This window comes from Triturus cristatus, chromosome 10, assembly GCF_964204655.1.
Source record: "Triturus cristatus chromosome 10, aTriCri1.1, whole genome shotgun sequence".
Classification (NCBI taxonomy): domain Eukaryota; kingdom Metazoa; phylum Chordata; class Amphibia; order Caudata; family Salamandridae; genus Triturus; species Triturus cristatus.
The window spans coordinates 1,083,625,059-1,083,645,505 of NC_140593.1; the positions used below are offsets into that span (position 1 = coordinate 1,083,625,059).

Genomic DNA, 20,447 nt, shown 5'->3' on the forward strand with positions numbered 1-20,447 from the left:
GTCTGCCTCCATCTCTCCAGCCTCTGCATTTCCCTTGGGCATGAGACATGCTGCCCTCGCCTTGGCTGTCGCCGACTTCGGGCCCATCCCGCCAGCCTCCACAGAATCCACTGATGTTGCAATCAGCAGAATCCGCCCACCAGCGGGACACTCGGGTACTGTTGAAAAAGCCTTCATAAAGTACCTCAGCTCCGCTAGACCGATAATCGTCCCAACTAAGTGCAAATTGCGTCCGTATACTCTTGAGGGGTCCCGTAGCGTTTCACTTTGTCTCTTGGAAATCATTGCTGCATATCAACTCGTATCACAGCATTAGTTCTGGTACTGGCTGGCTGCTACTGTCTCAGACGACCGCCATCTTGCCTCTCACAATGTGCCTTTCTACTGTAGCCCAAGCCACTTTATCTATACTTTGGCTTCTTGTTTTTGTTTTCCAGATAGATGAACAGTCATCACATTGAATAATTCTTGGTTTGTTTGCTTTGTCTTAAAATCCCATCTCATTTGTGGATTTAAACCTGGATATAAACCTTACTGCTTTTCTGGTAACACAGGGAAAGAATTGGAAACAATGCACGGAAGCACTTCAAGTACTTAAGACTAGAACTAGTTTGGGAATGATTTTTCATGATGACAAACTATATAGTTATTGATGTTTCAAGTGCTTATTGAGTATTTGCCTGTAGGCATATGATTGGTGGACAGCTGTCCCCACAAAGGTGAACGCCTGATATACTGTTTTTTCATATTCCTGCGATTAATAGCTTTTAAAAAGTAGTCCTTTTATTTGGTTTTCTAGCCAGATTTGGTGCAGGTGGTGAAGGCATGGAAATGAGTGCATTGTCTTCACTAAGGCACAGTTGAGCCTTCTGTTCTTCGGGAATTCAGTGTGATTTAAATATTGCTTGTATTGGGGTTTAAGCTGCACAGACGTCAAATCTACTTTTACAACTAACGGATAGTTTAAGTAAGCTCTTCCTGGACAGGGCCTCTCTGGGGGAAGGAAGGACACAAAATAAAACTGAGATCGCTTAGAACCGAGGCACCCAATGTAACAAATTCCAATGTTGTACCTCAGATTCACCATACCCATTGCTGTAATGCTGAGCTTTATTTGTTTTACCAAATAAAGAGTTTAAAAAATAAAAAAGTAACCTCTTCCTGACAAGATACGGCAGTAGGTACTCCACTTGTCAATGTATTGTTATTTGTTATCACACAAACCTTATGTACCACAAAACATTATACAAAGTCCTTTGCCATTCTCCAGTCGTCAAGGTGCTCTTGAAGTGAAGCTTGGGAAGCACAACCTGTCCTTTTCTGTTCTTGCAAATGAGACCAGAAATACGAAAGGGGGAATGTCTGTCCGCTGATAGTGTGCTTCAGACCTCGACCTCTGATAACTGGTGGTAATGCCATCTACCATGCACAACAGTGCAGAACACCGAGAACCCTGAGATGATTGCTGCTGACCATGTGCATCTGCTTCACAAATCCAAATTATATGTTGAGAGTGCACACACCACTTGAAACTCACATTCTTGTACACCGTTTTGTAAGTAAAATAAGGCTGTGCTTTCATGTATGCCTAGTGCAGTTTTAAACTAAAACAAAGCCTGTGTGCCCTGTGCACAGTCACACACCCTCACAATGGAAAACAAAACTATGCAGTTGAAGAGCACAAATAGTGAAACAGGAGACCCTTACCACTTTCCTCAGAAAGCACAAACTGGACCCAAGCCGAACAGACTGAGTACTGGGATGAAACCTTTTCTTCAATCCTGATGCCACCTTTTCTTCAATCCTGATGCCAGGCACACTCTCCTATAGAGCTTAGGACATTCATGCCTCGTGACAGGCGCCAAAATGCTGAGCCTCCTCAGCAAAATTGAGCCTAAGGATAACTCCTTCTCATATTGTAGTGAGCATCTCATTTCTTCCTTCCAGTTCAGGGCAGCTCTCTTCACAATCCTGTTGTGGCAACATAAACGTTTTGCCATTTTAATGAAATGCCTTTATGTAACACTGCCACTGCTGCTACCTCTAAGATGCCTGGATGTGTTATACAGCCATAGTGGCATGTTCTGTTTAAACCTTTATATAGTTCATACATTTTGTAACCAAACAGTGTGAAACACCTAGTTCTTTGATAGGTTGCAACTGATGACCGCAGCACAGAGCACATGAGACTACATAGCCTCATTGATTAAGCCTGACAGGGCTGGAAATATGCTGCCATGGTGCAGATATTCTAGTAGACAAATATTGTTAACTCAGTCCCACATTTTCTTTCTATCTCACTCAACCCTGTAAAAACCTCTTTCTCTCTCTAATGGGCATTGATGCTTGTTTTCTATGTGAAATTGACATAAATGATTTTAGTATGTTGTTTTAAAGCTATCCTGTTTTACCAGTGTGTAAGCAAACATCACTAATCGCAGAAAATTTTACATTTCCAGTTTCTTTCTTCGTCTGTGTTCAGAAGTGCCTCTCCTTGAAGACACACTGATGCGTATTCTGGTGATTGGTCTCTCACGGGACCTACCTCTTGGTCCTGCTGATGCCATGGAACTGGCAGACCACCTGGTGAAACGAGCCGCAGCCGTGCAATCAGATGGTAAAATATTCATATTCCAATGGAACGCCACCAGTGTTAGTCATCTTACACTTTTCCCAGTCATATTTCCAACATGGGGTTGTAACTTTGACATACACTATTTGTGAGATTGCCTTGCATGATGGATATTTGTAGCTTACTTTTTGTTCCTTTTATTATTCCTTTTTTTAGACCTGCGTGTCTTGAAGGTGGAGAGAATTCAACTGCTAGATGCAGTTTTGAATCTTTGCACTTACCACCATCCGGAAAACATACAGTTGCCTCCAGGGTAAGTCACAGAGTGAAATCAGCAAGCTTACTTGACAGTGGAGAAATTGGGTTCCACAAACATAGAAAAGACCACATATACAAAAGTGACTGTCTCCGCTTTTTAAAATACTTGAGTTTGAATGAAAGCTAAGTCATCTGGAATTCTAATCTTGATTATCAAATTGATCAAGATAAGATGGTAGCAAAATTTTCCAGCAGACATGAGCTCCAAGCATTTTTGTTCATTTTCACACTCGGAGCTTCTGCAGTCTCCTCACCCAGTCATGTGCCCTTGTGTTTGTCTCAGGATTTAATCTGTCTTAAATTCCTGCCAGTTACTTGACATGAAAAACACTGGTAAGAGCGACCATTTAAATATATTTAGACTTCAGAATTCATGGTTGGCATTTTAATGTCTCTGTCTTGATATATGCAATCCACAATCAGTTTCATGACATTTTCAAATAACCCAGATCAAGTGTTGTTGGTAATGATCAAATTAAATATATCTCTTCCAGTCCCTCTAATTGTTGGTTGAAGTAAAGTCCAGACAGAATACATACCCAGTGAGGGTGCCGTGGACTGGATGAAGTACTCCCAAGTGCAGTGCAATCGTTTGTCTGATCTTACTGCTTGATTTGGTCATGAGTTCAAGATAGATTGATTGAGACCACTGGATGAACATGCAATAATTTCTTATTGTTTCACTTAATCACTAAACGTGTATCAAGCATGTCTTTGTTTGTATTTGTTTCCTGGACAACACAATTTAAGAATGTGTGAAGTTAGAAGGTTTGAGAAACAAGACCAATAAATTTGACTTTGCCTGTGAATTGCAAAGAGGAAGGGTGCCAAGGAATTCATGGTAACTCCAGTGAGCAGTCTGGCAACATGACGTGTCATGTTACAGATACAAATGGAGGACTTTCCTTTACAGTATTTCTATACTAAACCAAATGTCCAAAAAGTCTAAGAGGCAGACTTATAAGCACTGGTTGCTGATGTTATGATGTCATTGTCTGGTTGTACTGATGTGGCTTTGGGCTGATGTTTAGATCTCCGTACAGCACATGACGGTTTGTACAAAAGTTATCCGAACATGGTGAAACTTAGTGTGTCACTAATTCTAGGTAATCATGTTTAATATGTAAGGCTACTTTCCAAGTACACAATCATGCCTGAAATTTACAGAGTTTTGAGCTTAGTTATTGTGCTGAATATATCAGGTTAGTTCTTGTAGGAAGCAGACTCACAGGCATGCCACAATTGAAACCATAATGTTTGTTTTTTATTTTATTATTTTTTAAGATTTGTAGAGTGACGCAATGTTGTTTTCTGCTTTAATGATTGCCATTTGTGCATACTAATCTGTATGCTTTTTCCCTCCACTAACATCTCAAATGTGTTCCATGAGAAAGTTTACTTTGCATATCAGACAACCCCAATTTGTAAACGTGTGACTGTAAACTCGATTTCAGGTACCAGCCTCCCAACCTGGCAATCTCAACTCTGTACTGGAAGGCATGGCCTTTGCTGCTAGTAGTGGCTGCATTTAACCCAGAGGACATTGGTAAGTCTACATATAGCTGCAATATTTTTTGTGTGGTGTACATTTGCGAAGAATAAACCTTGCATAAAGTCCAGTTTGATTTTCTTGTTATTTTATTAATAACCGTGTTACATGTTCTTTGTGGACCCTGGTCACTTTTACTAGCTTGCTCGTCTCTTTTCTTCAAGATAATTAAATTATGGGATTGTTATGGTTGTTTCATTCTGTGTAACAAACCTTAGTCAATCGCTTTGAATCAAATGAGAGCGGGTAAAATGTTGACATAATTTCCTTTTATACAATGCTTTCAGTTTAATCCACAACTGTAACCGTGTATATTAATTACAACATGAGGTGCAATGAAAACGTTTGCAATCATACCACTTATGTCTGATTTTTTTAATTAATTGCAGTATTGTCCTGGAATTGTCATACTCTGCCAAATAGTTTAATGTGCATCTCTATATTGATCTATCTATATATCAATCTATCTATCTATGATATATATATTCATTTATTTGTAGCTTTCTAAAGAACTGGCACACTGTTATGGCACTTTGTAGGAAAGTCTTGTTCTGTGCCTATATTGGACTCTTTAAAGTTTGGTGCTTTTTAACAGTTTACATGTTTGTATTCAAATCTTAGCTATAATTTTTAGTTTTTTGACAAAATGGGAAAGACATTCATACTGAAAATGTAGAACAAACTCCCTCCCTTTATTCTTTATTACAATATGACTTCTTTAGTTCTGTGATGACTATCAAACCAGTCTTGTTGCAGTGTTGAAGAGTTTCTGGATTTGTGACTGCAACATCAGATATTAGTTGATTCAGTGAACCTTTCTGCATAATAGCACTCAGTCATTTAATAATTTACTGGTAAATTAAATGTGTATAATGCATTACAGAAGTCTGATTTAATGAGACCTCAGAATCATTATTACCATAATCTAGAAGCAACCAGGTTTGAATGTAAGATCATAGAGACTGGAGATGCCTTGACTCTCTCCATGCCTGCACACTCACAGCTCCAGTGGATGTGTGTAAGGAGTTGTAGGAAGCTGGGTTTCTGTTGCAGTAACCCCCCCACTTTTTGCCAGACTACTGGTACACTTTGACTTGATGTGCCCTGGGTCCCTGCCAATGAGGTTCCCTGGACCCGTGTTCTTTCCCAAAACTGTACTTTTGTACCCCCAATTGGCACCTCTCTGTTCACATGTAAGTCCCTTGTGAAAGGTACCATGGGTACCAAGGGCACTGCGACCAGGGAAGGCCTCTAAGGGCTGCAGCACATATTGTGCCACCCTTAGAGGTCCTGTACCTTAACACACACACTACCATTGCAGGCTGCATGATTTGGTGCAGAGAAAAGTGAAGTGTCGATATGGCCTACATACCTGTGTGCCATGCCTGCAACCCATTGCCTATGGTAAGGGTAATACAACCCTCTAGGTGGGTCACTATACTACTGATGAAGGTACAGTTGCATGAGCACTGTACCCATACATTGTATATATCAATTTTTAGACATTGTAAGTGCAGTAAAGCCATAAAGAATATATGGTTTTGGAGTTTGTCATTACAAACTCCACAGCACCATAATAGGCTTGACTGAAATCTAGGAAGTTTGGTAGCAAACTGATCCCAGTGTGGGATTTATTATACAATGCACTCAAAGGGCATTTTAGAGATGCCCCCTGAAAAAAGACCAGCCTCTGGTGGGTTCCCTGACTGGTAAACACCAATCTTCCCCCACAAGATGTTTCAGGACCTATGGGGTGGGAGCCTTCGCTCCCTGAGCCCAAAAACAAAGCCTTTCCTGGGTGGAGGTGTTCACACCTCCCCCAGGTCAGGAAGAGCCATCTATGGCAGGGGATCTTCAAAGGCCTTGCCACCTTTGTAACACGACCCCCAGCCTCTCCTGCTATCATGAGCAGGCCCCCTTCATGTCTCCCCTCCTTTTAGGCGAGAAGACAAGGGAGAAAAATTAGCACAGCCCAGAAGGTGTGCCCACCTCTGCCAAACCAACCCGTCAGATGGGGGAGGCAAGGCCCACTCTTCAGTGCCCGCCATCTTGCAGATGGCAGGCACTCTCCAATCAGGATTAGGGATTGTTGCTCACTCCCACACTTGGGGTGAGCACTCCAAGGGTGTAGTCACCCTAAAGTCAGTAGCCCATTGGCAACTGACCTCGTGACCCCTAAAACACCCCCTAAATACAGTATTTAGGGGGCAGCCCTGAACCAAGAAGACCCATTCCCTCAACCTAAGAAGAAGAAGGACGAAAGAAGGAATCCAGCAGAGAAGAACTGACTTGGTCCCAGGCCTGTCTCAGTTTCCAGAGATCCTGCACCAAAAGTCGCCTTGTCCTGCAGCCAGCGACCTTCAGAACCCCTGGGAGGACTGACTGCCTTCCACAAAAACCTGATCTCCTGTGAACAGCAGCTCTGTTCAAAAGAAACTCCCAAGACCGACTCTGAGCCTGCTGAGGGCAGAGAAACCCGATGCGTGGAACCCCCACTGCACCAGACTCCTATGGCCCGAAATCAGGTGGCCCACTGGTCCTAGCGAGGTCCCCCAGCGCTCCAGAGTCAGAGTCCCCCGTGGGTTGACCCCTCCAGGACTCCCTGACATCGCCTGCTGCCTCCGCACAAAGACCCCCCAACCGCGAGTGGCATTGTAAGGTGAAATCCCATCTCAAAAGACACCCCTGCATCCAGCCGCTCTGTGCCCTGGAGAAGAGGACCTGGTGTTCACCTACGTCTTGAGCCCTCCAACTTACCTGCCCAGCTGTTGGTTTCTCCCAGAAGTCTTCCTGGACGGAGCCTGCAGCCAAAAACCAGCAACTCCCATTGAAAACAGGGCACCTGATGCCAAAACAGCACCCTGCACCCGGCCGCCCCAGTTCCGCTGTGGGTGCACATTGGATGCTAACTCTGATCCCACTTTGCCCTGAACCTAACACCAGGAGCTTTGCTCCCACAACCTTGTGGCCTGCTTGTGAGCAGCCACCAACCGGAGGCCCCGTATCCCCCATTAGATAACAATGGGTCTCAGCACTCTGCACTTGGCTGCCCTAGTGCAGCTGAGGGTGCTTTGACAGTGCATCCTTGACCCTGGGGTAACCCCAAAATACCAACTCCCAAAAATAAGTACTTACCTGCGAACGGTTAACTTAATTTCCTTCCATAGGACTGCTTTTCCTTGAAAATCCTCTTAAGTGTGGAGTTGGTTTGTATGAAACATTGAAAAACTGCATATGTGTAAAAACTGATTTACTTACCTTTTGCCTAGGAAATGTCTCAGTTTGATATCTAGGCATATCACACTGATTAGCAAAATTAACTTTAAAAGTAATCTAAAAATTAACATGCACAGTAATCTGTAAAGTAACCGAAAAGTAATTTCGAACTGTTGACTTACCTGTAATTCAACCAACTGCATTTGAACCTGCATTCAACTGTAAAACACTACATAAGATTTTGCAAAGTAGTATTTCAGTTACCTGCACCAGGCTTGGCTTGGTTCCAGAAATGAAATAACTAAATAATATTTTTGATGCAAACAAATTGGTCTGATTTCAGTTTTTGAGTGTGTGACATCATTTCTTGGCTGAGTGTGTACAACAAATGCTTAACACTACCCTCTGATTAAGCCTTACTGCTTGCCCACACTACCAAAAAAAGAGAGTATGGTGCTATCTACTTTTACCTCTGCCTACCTTTGGGGTTCCACAGGACTCTGTGCACACTATACCTCATTTTGGTATAGTATATACAGAGTTAGCTTCTTACAGGAGTTACAGAGCTAACCTTTTAAAGTTAACATTCACTTATGTAATGTGCAATCCTGTCCTCTTACAATATGTCTTTCTCTCTTTGTAACCTTTCTGGTGCAGGTTTGACTGCGTGGGAAGAATACCCAACCCTAAAAATGGTCATGGAGATGGTGATGACTAAGTGCGTCTTTTCAGCTTGTACTTCACCTTTTTGTTTTGATGTTTTGAACTGTTTCTTCTTTTCCTTCTGTGGCGAAAGCATTAATCTACAAGTATCAACTACAACAAATAACGTTCCCCTATTGGAAAATAATGTTTCAAAAATTGCTTTATCTTTAGGCATAATAGTAGGGATTCAGTTCACTAACCTCTTTTTACAAAATGTTTATGAATTCACAAGCTCGTTTACTGCAAGAAAACGTTACTGGTTGTGAATGATCATGGACATATTCACTGCATTATGTGTGGGATTTTCCCACTTACCCTGATGTTCTCATTCTCTACCATTCACAACCAGTGAGTATTGGGTAACACGTCACTTAGTGCATGATCAGAGACTGCTTTCATTTTTTTTGTTTGATCTGTTTATTAACCCCTTCAGCGCTGCGCGGATTCCCCCGCGGTGCTGAAGGGTTCGAGCGCGGGCGGGGCCATGACGGAACGGTTCCGTCATGAGCACAGCTCAACCGATGCTCATGACGGAATCGTTCCGTCATGAGCATGGAAGGGGTTAAAGATTTTGTTGTTTGTGAACATAAATATAAACAATACAGCATCATATAAAACACCGTTCAGAGCCTATAGGCAAATATCAAGTCCAAGTAATATATCAACAATTCGCGGGCATGGTTATAAAGTGAACGTAGATATACCCAGTAATAACTTTGTTGTACATCCCAACAATTATGATATCTCCTCCCTCCCCCAAGAGTACTGTACAAACACGTTATGGGGCAACATGGCTTCTATTATGCAACATACAACAAACTATATAATTATGTTTCTTATGGCTTCAATTCGCCATATCACATAAATCTGTTTATGGGGTCACAAATTTTATAAGAACACGAACACCAAACGTGGTAAAACTATTGGGAAAGACTGTGGGAAGGATAGCGAGTGCCGCAGAGAGGGAGGAGGGAAACACGGAGCTCTGATGTCACTCCCCAGTGTCCCGTCGACCACTCTATGGGTAGTCTGACAGACCACTAAAAGAGGTGACCGGGGTCTCAGTCCACATAGCAATTTGCAACTCGGGACAAGAGTCTACCCCAGTCGAACACATTAGTCAGCTTCAACTGGAACATCCAGTGAATCACCCTGCACATCAGAGACTGCTTTCATACCAGTTCATTAGAATTGTGCATGCCCAATCCTATGTACTTGTATGTAAGTCGTCTGCAGCCACTCTCCTTCCCTGCACAGTTGTGCACCTATGCCAGTGTCCTTCGTTCCATCAATCTGTGTGCATCGGAACCTGCTTCAATCATGCTAAGCAACTTTCTTCATGAAGCCCTGTTCCTGTCATTTACTAGAATTTTTTGCTGTTTGTCTGGCAAATTTTATGCAGCTACTCCAACTTTAGGTCATTCTTTTTGCATCACCATCTATTTACAGCACCTTATCTACATAACCTCAGTGATTTTCATGATAGTAATCCAATGCATAGCTGTTATCTGGGTTGCAGGCAGAGTAATGAGCCCCCATTATGCTCGAAAACTGAAATTCGTTACTTGAATGAAGAGTCAAAGGTTTGTATATTGGTTCAGCATCCTGTTGTAGGACCAAGGATGTTTTGCCAACAATCAATCAGGCCCCTCAACTATGAGCACCCTCATGTCCCTAGTTGCCGTGCCCTCACTCTATGTAAGTAGTCTGGTTGCCAGGGGAAGGTGAAAGTAACGTAGTGCAACCATTTTCTGCCCCCGTTACCTCTCTAGCACCTTGATTTCTGTTTCAGTCGAAATTAGCTTCAAGGCCCAGGAAACAGCTGTCAGATGTTCAGAACCTTTTTGTTTCCAAACCTTCTTTTGCTCCTGGGATTTCCTTGCACTGTTGGTAAGAGTCCCACTGAGTTTCTATGTGTATTGATCCTAAGCTTCCTTTTCACTGAGGGATTGAGTCAATCTCTTTTAGGGTACTGTGCTATTGACGCTTTGCACAGAGAGGTCAGGTACATGTCTCTGCTTAATTATGTGGTGGGGGGCTCAGTCCATTCTGACTGTTGTGCAGCGGGGGCGTTGCATCTTGTAGTAGAGCCTAGTACCTCATGTGGCATTACTCAAATGATTCCAACATCTTTGTTGGCTGTCACCCCTTTTTCCCCCTCAAGATGGACTTATACCTCCGAGGTTACCCTTCCTATTAGGAGCAGCAGAATCTGGAGTTCAGTTGTCATGCTCTGCTTCCCACAGACTCAAGTGAAAAGGTTGTTATGATACTGACTTCTGACTTTGGGTCAGACACCCTATTAGAAACCGTGAGTGTGAAGCAGAAGCCCAAAGAGATTTCACCCCTACAGCTCAGTGTCCCTCATCACCAGCGTGCCAGCCCTTCCCAGCATTTCTTGCCCTGCCTAATACATATTTATTCATTGTTACTCTAGGTGCAGCCTCATGGTGCACTATAATTTACCTCATAATGACCGTTGAGGTGTGCAGGACTCCAGTGGAACCCACTCAGAGGTTTCCACTATGTAAAAGTACAAACAACACTTAGGCCACTGCTAGCGAACTCAAGGACCTGCTCCTGTCCAGTTGGTATTACTTGGTGCTAGCCAAGGGCATCAAGACTTCCATCATCAAGTGATCAAGAAGGTTGAGGGGGTCTTAGGGCGCCACTCACTGTGCCAGCTATCACCAAGTCTCTCTATAATAGATATTGGACAGTCAAGATCATTCCCATCTTTGTCCCTTGCAACTCCCTGCTCAGTGTGTTGTGATGATACCTGCTACCTGAACATTGGGTTTAAAATCACCATTAGGTTGTGGGCTGAACTCACTGAAGAAGGTGCTTGACCCAGCCTAAAAGTTCACTGAAAGGCAGAATGTTCAGATGGGCGGTAATGTGTTCTTAGATGTGTGACTGGTAAGGAACAGATAGTTCATCTTCATTCATGTCTCAGAAGCATCCAGACAATCAAACACCTGAAAAGCATCATCTAAATCATGTAGTTCCGACGTTTGTGGGTCTCTGGCATCTTTTTTCCTCGGCAGACCAAATTCCGCAATCTCTTGCGCAAGGAAATCATGTAATTATTGAAAATACTGGTAGCATTTGGAATTTGTGTGCTCTCTCTGAGGGGAGCTCTCCTCCAATGCCTTGTTAATCAGGTTTCTGGGTTGTAGTGATACTGGGTTGAATCGGTTTCAGCTGGCTATATTAGATCTTTAATTGGATGTTGAAATGCATTTATTGGCCGTTTATAAAGCACAGTATCACTCTGATGGAGTCTCTTAGTATTGCCTATAGGAGCAGATGGAAAAAGTAGTGTGGAACAGTTAGTCTTGGAAAGCCATGTTTTGAATCCTTCCCTGAGTTGCATCAACTCTGGAATGAAAGAACTCTCTGATGGAATATGGTTGGGGGCGGGGAAAAGGGGAGTAAATGTATCATCAGATATTTGTACACCGGTGTCTTTTGGATCTTGCCAACATTTAGCCCAGTTTCTGGTCAATTGCCCAGTGTGTTTGGTAATTTGTCTTGCCTCTGTAAATTTGTATTGCTCAGTTCCTTTTTTTTTTCTTCTTCAAAGACAAGCCTAAACGTTGCTCGAGACTAGGGTTGTCAATCACGGTGTCTGTGGTTCTGTTTTGTGGCTTTTCTTCAAACGTTTTTGTAACACTATTTGTTTTATTCTTTCTTCTCTCACAGAGAGAATTTTGACAGTCCCTGGTACTCAAAATCCTTGACATGGTTTAATTAACAGTCTTGCGTCTGATGTCTGGCTTTTCAATTTTCTTAATCGATAATTTGGATTCTGTTTCTTTTCCCTTCCTGCACAGCAATTTCTCTTATCCTCCCTGCACCGTAACGGATGAAGAGACCAGAACTGAGCTCATTAATCGTGAACTTCAGATATCCCAACGCGAGAAGCAGGAGATTTTGGCATTCGAGAGTCATTTAGCTGCTGCGTCAACAAAACAGACAATTACTGAGAGCAACAGCCTGTTACTCTCCCAGCTCACCAGTTTAGACCCACAGTAAGTGCTTCCAGTAGTTCTGCTACTATTGATGAAAGAGTCTTCAGAGAAATTTGAGAAAATCTAGTGCCCATGCTCATGGAGTACCCTTTCACTGCTAAATAATTTGTGAGAAGTGCTCTCTAAGTTCATCAGTAAGGTTGTAATGTTAAAGATGCAGCGTAGATTGCTCGGCTCTCATCAACTAAGATCATTATTCATATCATGTCAGGAGATTACGTTTGATCTGATTGTTTTGGTTTGGATGCTATATTCCAAAACATGGGTAGGTGTTTTTGTACAGGATTTTGTCTATGCTAAGAATGCATCTCAATCTTCCTGTACCTGAGCCCACAATATTTTAGAATCTGAAAAAGATGGATCTGCAAATATATCTAGATATTCTGCAGCTGTGTTTTAATGTCAATGGCATTCTGAATTGTTTTTTTTCAAAATACTATATTAAGCAATTTGAGAAGCACTGGTATAGTGGAGATTGTAGCCAATGCCCGTGAATTAATTTGGGCATTGCTAGTAATTCAAAGGTCTTCCCAGTCTTGAATGTTTTCCTTTAGTTCAATAAAGGTTCATTAATGACTTCATTGGGAATAAGGACACCTGTACCATTTGACGCTTCTACAATTGCTGTCTGATAGGCAAGTTGGGTATTTATTTTGAGCTGACTAGTGTAGCCAATGATTAATTCTTACTTATGTTGATGGAGATCATGCATTAAGATTCTGATGGATACATCTGCTAGTTGATTCCTCACCTTGTGAATATCCCCTGCGCCAGCAACATTCGGATACTTTTGTAGCAGTCCACGCCGATGAGGTCAAAGACGACGTCACAGAGACACGGCTCCGCTCGCGACTCCGCTGACGTCACCGGCTCCATAAGAAGACCTCGTCGGCGTGATGACGTCAGTTCCCTTTTTTCCGCGCCGTCGACGCCAACGGATTTCGGGAATCTCTATCTGTAGCTTCACTGTTACTTTGTGTTTCTACTGGATTTCTCTGTTCCTTTTTCGAAAAAATGTCGACAAAGAAATCGGGCTTCAAGCCCTGACGTGAATGTGGAAAACATATGTCGATCACGGATCCACATGACGACTGTGTATGGTGTTCATCATCTGACCATGATGTGGATGGATGCTCTTGCTGTCGCAAGATGAGCTCCGAGGCTCTGAAGGAAAGGGAGGCGAAACTCTTCATCGCAAGGATGAACTAGGAGAAGAGAGGAAGAAGGAAGTCGAGAACGAGGTCGAGGTCACAATCGAGGTCGAGGTCGGCGTCGAAGTCTACTTCGGGGCATGCTTCAAGATCCAAGAAGCACAAAAAGAAGAGGAGACATTCTTCTCGACATCACTCTGACAAGAGTTCGGCTCCGAAGTCGAAGTCACCTGCTCGACGCCGTAAGGACTCTGTGTCTCCTTCACCCGTTCCGGATTCGCCTGCTGGTCCTTCTTCTCCAGTGGCTTCACCGGCTCCGGCTACATCTCCGGCTCCGGTTCCATCTCCGGCTCCGGCTCCATCGCCGACGCCGGTTCCTCCTCCGACGCCGGTTCCATCTCCGGCCCCGGATTCATCTCCGTCTGAAGAGCGTTAAGCACCGTGTGAGCCTGTGACGCCTCTGATTCCACCGTCGGCGCCGGTTGGCCCGAGTCCGGTGATGCCCGATCAGTACCCTGCGTTCCCTGGACCAGGTCAGGACCCCTCGCATTATTTAAATGCTATGTACGGGGTATTTTCGAGAGCCATGTACACCACTGGTGCACCTTCGGGTCCGATGGGTCCAATGGCCTTCAGTTTGGGGGTGCCTCAAGTCTATCCACAGGCCCCTTTCAGGCCATTTTTTCCGGCGACGCCGTCTTGGCATCTACCGGTGCCGAGGACATCGACGCCGCTCCCTTCTTCACCGGCGCCGGCTCGACCTCGTTCGACGCCGGCTGCTCCTGTGGATCCACGTTCGACGCCGGCACCGGCGCCGTCTGATTCGAACACGGCGCCGCCGATGCCGCTTGTACGAATCCGGTCCAGGAGGGAAGCTCAAAGGGTGCTTGATGAGCGAAGGTACCTTTTGGAAGAAGCAGAAGAAGGAGAGCTGGTGGAGTCTGACAAAGTTTTTGAAGAACTTAAAGAGGCTAGTGGATAGGATTTGTCTCCTGAGTGGGAAATTACTCCACCTTCCGATGAACCCTCGGAGGATGTGGCTCCATATCATGCAGTCATTAGGAAGGCAAGTGGAACTGTTAGATCTTCAGTTGCCCACTACTGAATTTAAATCAAATATTCTGACAGAAGTACTGCATTCTCCTACTACAGTTTTAGAGCCATTATTGCCTTTTAATGAGGCCATTATAGATCCTGTGATGGAGGTGTGGCGTAAGCCTTTTTCTGCTCCCGCAGTTTCTAAGACAGTTGCTAGGAGGTATAGAGCAGCTCCAGGGGACCCTGAGTTCTTAACATCACATCCATCGCCTGAGAGCCTGGTGGTTCAGGCTGCTTGTTCAGGAAAATCTAAGGGTGCTTTTCCTCAGGTTCCAGGGGACAGAGAGGCTAAAAAGCTAGATCAGTCAGCCAAAAAGGTATTTTTATCGGCCAGCATGGCACTAAAATCAACTAATGCCACTTGCCTTTTGGGACGCTATATTCATGCACTCATGGACTCTGCTAAGAAACTGGCACTAAAACTATCTGAGGAGGATAGGGTTGGCTTTAATGAGGTCTTGACGGATGCCCAGGCAGCAGCACGTCAGGTGATCCAAAGTGGGCTGGACACCGCGGATTCAGTGGCAAGAGTCATGGGGTCTTCTGTTGCCACTAGGAGGTGTGTGTGGCTGAAGTCTTCTGAGTTTTCCCCGGATGTACAGTCAACACTGTTGGACTTGCCATTTGATGGCTCTGGATTATTTGGCAAAAAGGCAGATGCTGCTCTTGAACGTTTTAAGGAAAGCAAGGCTACGGGTAAGTCATTGGGACTTCAATCCCAGTCAAGGGGATCGTTTAAAAGATACAGGGGTTTCGGAAGGGCAACCTTTTGTTCCTACAGGCAGCAACAGCAGCAACAGCAGCAAGGCTCCTTGTATAAAGGATACAGAGGTAGAATCAGGGGTCGCTCACGTGGCCGTCTCCTCCTCTTCCTCTTCCTCCCCTCCTTCCACCGCAAAGCAGCCCTAGATCCGCCATTCTGGATCATGTTGGTCCTGTGGGGGGCCGGCTTACAGATTTCCAATCTTGTAGAAAATGGGTAACTACAGATCTTTGGGTTCTAGATCTTGTAGAAAATGGGTACGCCCTTCCCTTTCGGGAATTCCCTCCAAATTACCCTCCTTGTCAAGGGGCTTGCTCAGAGAACCACCGTCTTCTCCTACAGGAGGAAGTCCTGAAGTTGTTTCAGAAAGGTGCGATAGAGGTGGTTCCAGAGCAGGAGAGGGGTCAGGGATGCTACTCCCGGTATTTCCTGATTCTGAAAAAAGGACGGCAGATTGCGTCCGATATTGGACCTCAGAATCTTGAATGTTTTTCTAAAGCAAGAGAAGTTCAAGATGCTCACCCTTGCTCAGGTTCTTCAAGCGCTGAATCAGGAGGACTGGATGGTGTCGATCGACTTGCAGGATGCGTATTTTCACATCCCTATCCTGAAGTCGCACAGGAAGTATCTCCGGTTTACGGTAGGGTCGCAACATTATCAGTTTGCGGTCCTTCCGTTTGGTTTTACTACTGCGTCCCGAGTCTTCACGGAGGTGATGGCAGTGGTGGCAGCCCATCTCAGAAGGTTGGGGATCTCAGTTTTCCCCTATCTGGACGACTGGCTGATCAAAGCGGAGTCGCCAGAGAAGGTGCTACATCATCTGCAGGATACAACTCAGCTGTTGTACAGATTGGGTTTCTCGATAAACGTCCCCAAATCTCACCTGGTGCCCTCTTAGCGCAACCTGTTCATAGGTACGGTACTGGACACTACTGTGTGTCGAGCATTCCCTCCTCCTCAAAGGATTCTTGACATACAGGAAATGATTCCTTTGTTTTACAATGGAGCGGTCGTTCCAGTTCTGAAGGTCCTTCGCCTGCTCGGTCTGTTTGCTTCCTGCATTCTGTTGGTCAACCATGCACGCTGGCACATGAGGGCGCTCCAGTGGTGCCTCTGCAGGCAGTGGTATCAGCACAAGGGAGATCTCAGGGAGTCTGTGAGGATCTCCGGAGAAGCTGCAGCGGATCTGTCTTGGTGGAGCGTGGAGGGCAATCTGTCTCAAGGAAAGCCCTTTCATCTACCTCCATCGGTGGCCACAGTGATTACGGATGCATCCACTTTAGGGTGGGGTGCTCATCTGGGGGATCTGGAGATCAAGGGTCTTTGGTCTCCAGAGGAAAGGTTGCTTCACATCAACCTTCTGGAATTGCGGGCGAATCGTTTGGCACTCAAGGCCTTCCTCCCTTCCTTTCGCGGTCAGTCTGTTCAAGTCCTGACTGACAACACTACCGCGATGTGGTATGTCAACAAATAGGGAGGAGTGGGGTGTCTTTGTCTCTGCAGAGAGGCCCTGCGTCTATGGTCCTGGGCTCAGGACCATCAGATTTGTCTGATGGCAAATCATCTGGCCGGGGTGCTGAACGTATGTGCGGACAGTCTCAGTTGGCAGTTCTCTGCCGACCACGAGTGGAGGCTCCATCCGGAGGTGGTTCGTCACGTTTTTGGGACGTGGGGGAAACCTCGGGTGGATCTGTTTGCCACTCACGAGAACGCTCACTGCCCGTCATTCTGCAGTCTCCAGTTTCCGATGCAAGGGGCGTTGGGGGACGCGTTTCAGTTGAGTTGGGGCTCACAACTCCTTTATGCGTTTCCTCCCATACCCTTGATTCCTCAGGTTCTGAGGAAGATTCGCCAAGACCGGGCCCAAGTCATATGGATCGCCCCGGATTGGCCAAGAAGGGCGTGGTACACAGATCTTCTCCACCTCTCCTGGTGCCCTCCGCCTCCCTTTGAGGGCAGACCTCCTCTCGCAGTCGGAGGGGCAGGTTCTACACCCCCACCTCCAGAGCTTACACCTTCATGCCTGGAGATTGAACGGGGCAACCTGAATTCTTTTTCTCTCCCACCTGATGTGGTAAATGTAATTTTGTCTGTCAGACGTCATTCCACCAAATCTATCTATTCCTATAGGTGGTCTAAATTTGTACTCTGATGTGGAGAGAAGTCAATTGATCCTTTGAAGGCTCGTTTATCTGACATTCTGCAATTTGCCCTTTCTCTTGCTCAGCAAGACTTTGCTGTGGCCACTGTAAAGGTATACTTATCGGCTTTGTCGGCTTTCCTTTGCTTGCCGGATCAGCCGTCATTATTCAAATCACCTATTGTTCTACGATTTCTCAAGGGCCTCACAAACAGGTTTCCTCCTACTCCCTTTATTGTGCCTCAATGGGACTTGAACCTTGTCTTGACTTATCTTATGGGTTCTCCCTTCGAGCCCTTACACAAGTGTCCCTTGAGATTGTTGTCTTTTAAGACGGTTTTTCTCATTGCAATTACCTCGGAAAGGAGGGTAAGTGAGCTTCAAGCTCTAAGTTCAAAAGCCCAGTTTTTGACCATTCATGCTGAAAGAATGGTACTCAGGACCAGGGCTGCATTTTTGCCTAAGGTGGTAACTCCCTTCCATCTGGGGCAGTCCATCACCCTTCCTACCTTCTATCCTCCCCCTCACCCTTCCAAGGAGGAGGAGAGACTTCACCGCTTGGACCCTAAGAGGGCGGTGAGCTTCTACCTTGACAGGACGAAAGACTTTCGAGTTGATGATCAGCTCTTCGTGGGCTTTGTTGGCTGCAGGAAATGCAGAGCGGTGCACAAGCGCACCCTTTCCAGATGGATTGTCTTGTGCATCAAGATATGCTACTCTTTAGCTGGTAAGGAACCTCCAGAGGGTTTAAGAGCCCATTCCACTAAAGCTAAGTCTTCCACTTCTGCTTTGTCTAGGGGTGTTCCTGTTGAGGACATTTGTAGGGCGGCAACTTGGGCCTCCCTCCACACTTTCGCAAAACATTATTGCTTAGACACCGAGGTGAGGAGGGACGGACACTTTGCTCGTTCCGTCCTTCAGGACTTTCTGGTATAGAAGGGTGGACACCCTCCTCCGGGAGTGGGGACTGCTGTGGGAATCTATTCACAAGGTGAGGAATCCACTGGCAGATGTATCCATCAGAAGAAAAAGTTACTTACCTTCGGTAACGCTTTTTCTGGTGGATACAGTATCTGCCTGTGGATTCCTCACTGACCCACCTGCCTCCCCGTTGTCCATCCTTCTATACCTACAATTCTGTTAATGGTTTTTCCAAATGTGTTTTGTTACTGTCAAAGGCATTGTGTTATTTCTTTTGCCTTTCTGCTTATTCTCCACACTGTTTGTGTTGCATTGTATATTATGTATTGTGTATATATTGCTGTTAGTCCGTCCGTGTGCCTTGAAGGCACGGAAAAAAGGGCGGAACTGACGTCATCACGCCGACGAGGTCTTCTTATGGAGCCGGTGACGTCAGCGGAGTCGCGAGCGGAGCCGTGTCTCTGTGACGTCGTCTTCGACCTCATCGGCGTGGACTGCTACAAAGTTTCCGAATGTTGCTGGCGCAGGGGATATTCACAAGGTGAGGAATCCACCGGCAGATACTGTATCCACCAGAAAAAGCATTACCGAAGGTAAGTAACTTGTTCGTTTTGTAGAATGTTGACAATTTAGTGAGACTTACTGTCCTCACATTGGTTTGTCAATTACATCTGAGGCGCTGACTTTATTAAAAGTACAATATAAATCTAATATACAGTCAATACTGAGGGAATGGTTGAGTGTGTATTCTTTTTCCAAATAAACATTCACTTCAGGTGCTATAGAACTTACCACCACCCTAGATACTTTGCTGAGGCTCAATGATAAAAAAGGAAAAACAGGCATTTGTGTATTTTAATTTGGTATTAGCAGCATTCAGTAGGGCTATAGAGGGATTGGCAGCGAGTGCCTTTTGTTGAGATAGTGCTTATTTACACTGTAGGTTGAAATTGTTAAATAGAAAGTAGTGTAAAACAGTCTGTTTGATATGTACATTACTGATGTAGTGGAAGATGTTGTAGAATTGGAGGTGAATGCCTGTGATCATGGTGCCTATACAACTTCACATGGATCTATCTCTCCAGTTGCTCATTCTAAGCATCCTGGTGCTCTTCTTAGTCCACGTTCACTCCACTTCCGGTGGGTGTCCCCCATGTCTGTCCTTGTGAGTCTGTTCACCTCCTTCTTCAGCTTAGAAGAAGATGACATCTAGATTCACTTTACTTTCCCTGCACTCACGCCTTAACAACAAACATAAATCTCTAACTTTTTTATAGCCATGTGCCATAGAACGACCTTTTATCACTTTGTGTGGTAAAAGTGCAACCATTTGCTTTCCTGCCCTCACCACCCTCTATTTGTTTCCTCTACATTCTCACTTCCTCCCTCACTGTTAGAAACTCTATGTGATTCCTAGTTGATCCTAAACTCCTCAAACTCCACCAGAACTGTCGCTGTACAGTATCAGCTGCTTTACTTCTTAAAAAATCAGTCCCCACTTCTGTTCATAGTGGTAAAAATATAATCGCTGCACAAATCCTGAGCAAACTGAAGCACTCCAAACCTGCCCTTGGATCTCCCCAAGTACAACTAATCCCCCATTGATGGAGCTATGGACTTTTGTCATGCTCCTATTCCATAAATTCACCTCTACGGAACACCTTAAAATTAGTTGCCAGTCAGCCCTCTTTCTTACCACATCCCTCTCCTGGAGCACCGTAACCAGATCACTTAATTCTGCCAGCCTTCAACTGCTTACAGTACCCAAGGCCATGTGTGCAGTGTCACATTTTTGCTCATTTCACCTACTTAACTTTTTACAGTGGAACACCCTTGTTTCTGAGTTCTGACTGTTGAAACGTTATTACCCCCAAGACTTCTCTGAAAAGAAAAAAAGCTTTAATATGCCTCTTCTGGCTCCCATGTCGAGGAGTCTTTTTGTCAATTTTGAGACAGAACAAAAATGTCAGTGCACGTTAT

General features: G+C 44.9%; 1 protein-coding gene across 1 annotated transcript in view; it reads left to right on the forward strand.

Moving 5' to 3' along the window:
• INTS1 (integrator complex subunit 1) overlaps positions 1 to 20,447 on the forward strand; it is a 625,364-nt gene that overhangs the window by 297,732 nt on the left and 307,185 nt on the right. Inside the window, exons 15-19 of the mRNA XM_085629257.1 lie at positions 2,460 to 2,617; positions 2,789 to 2,885; positions 4,345 to 4,436; positions 8,313 to 8,373; positions 12,197 to 12,394. Coding sequence (XP_085485383.1) covers positions 2,460 to 2,617; positions 2,789 to 2,885; positions 4,345 to 4,436; positions 8,313 to 8,373; positions 12,197 to 12,394 — 606 coding nt within the window. The remainder of the gene's footprint in view (positions 1 to 2,459; positions 2,618 to 2,788; positions 2,886 to 4,344; positions 4,437 to 8,312; positions 8,374 to 12,196; positions 12,395 to 20,447) is intronic.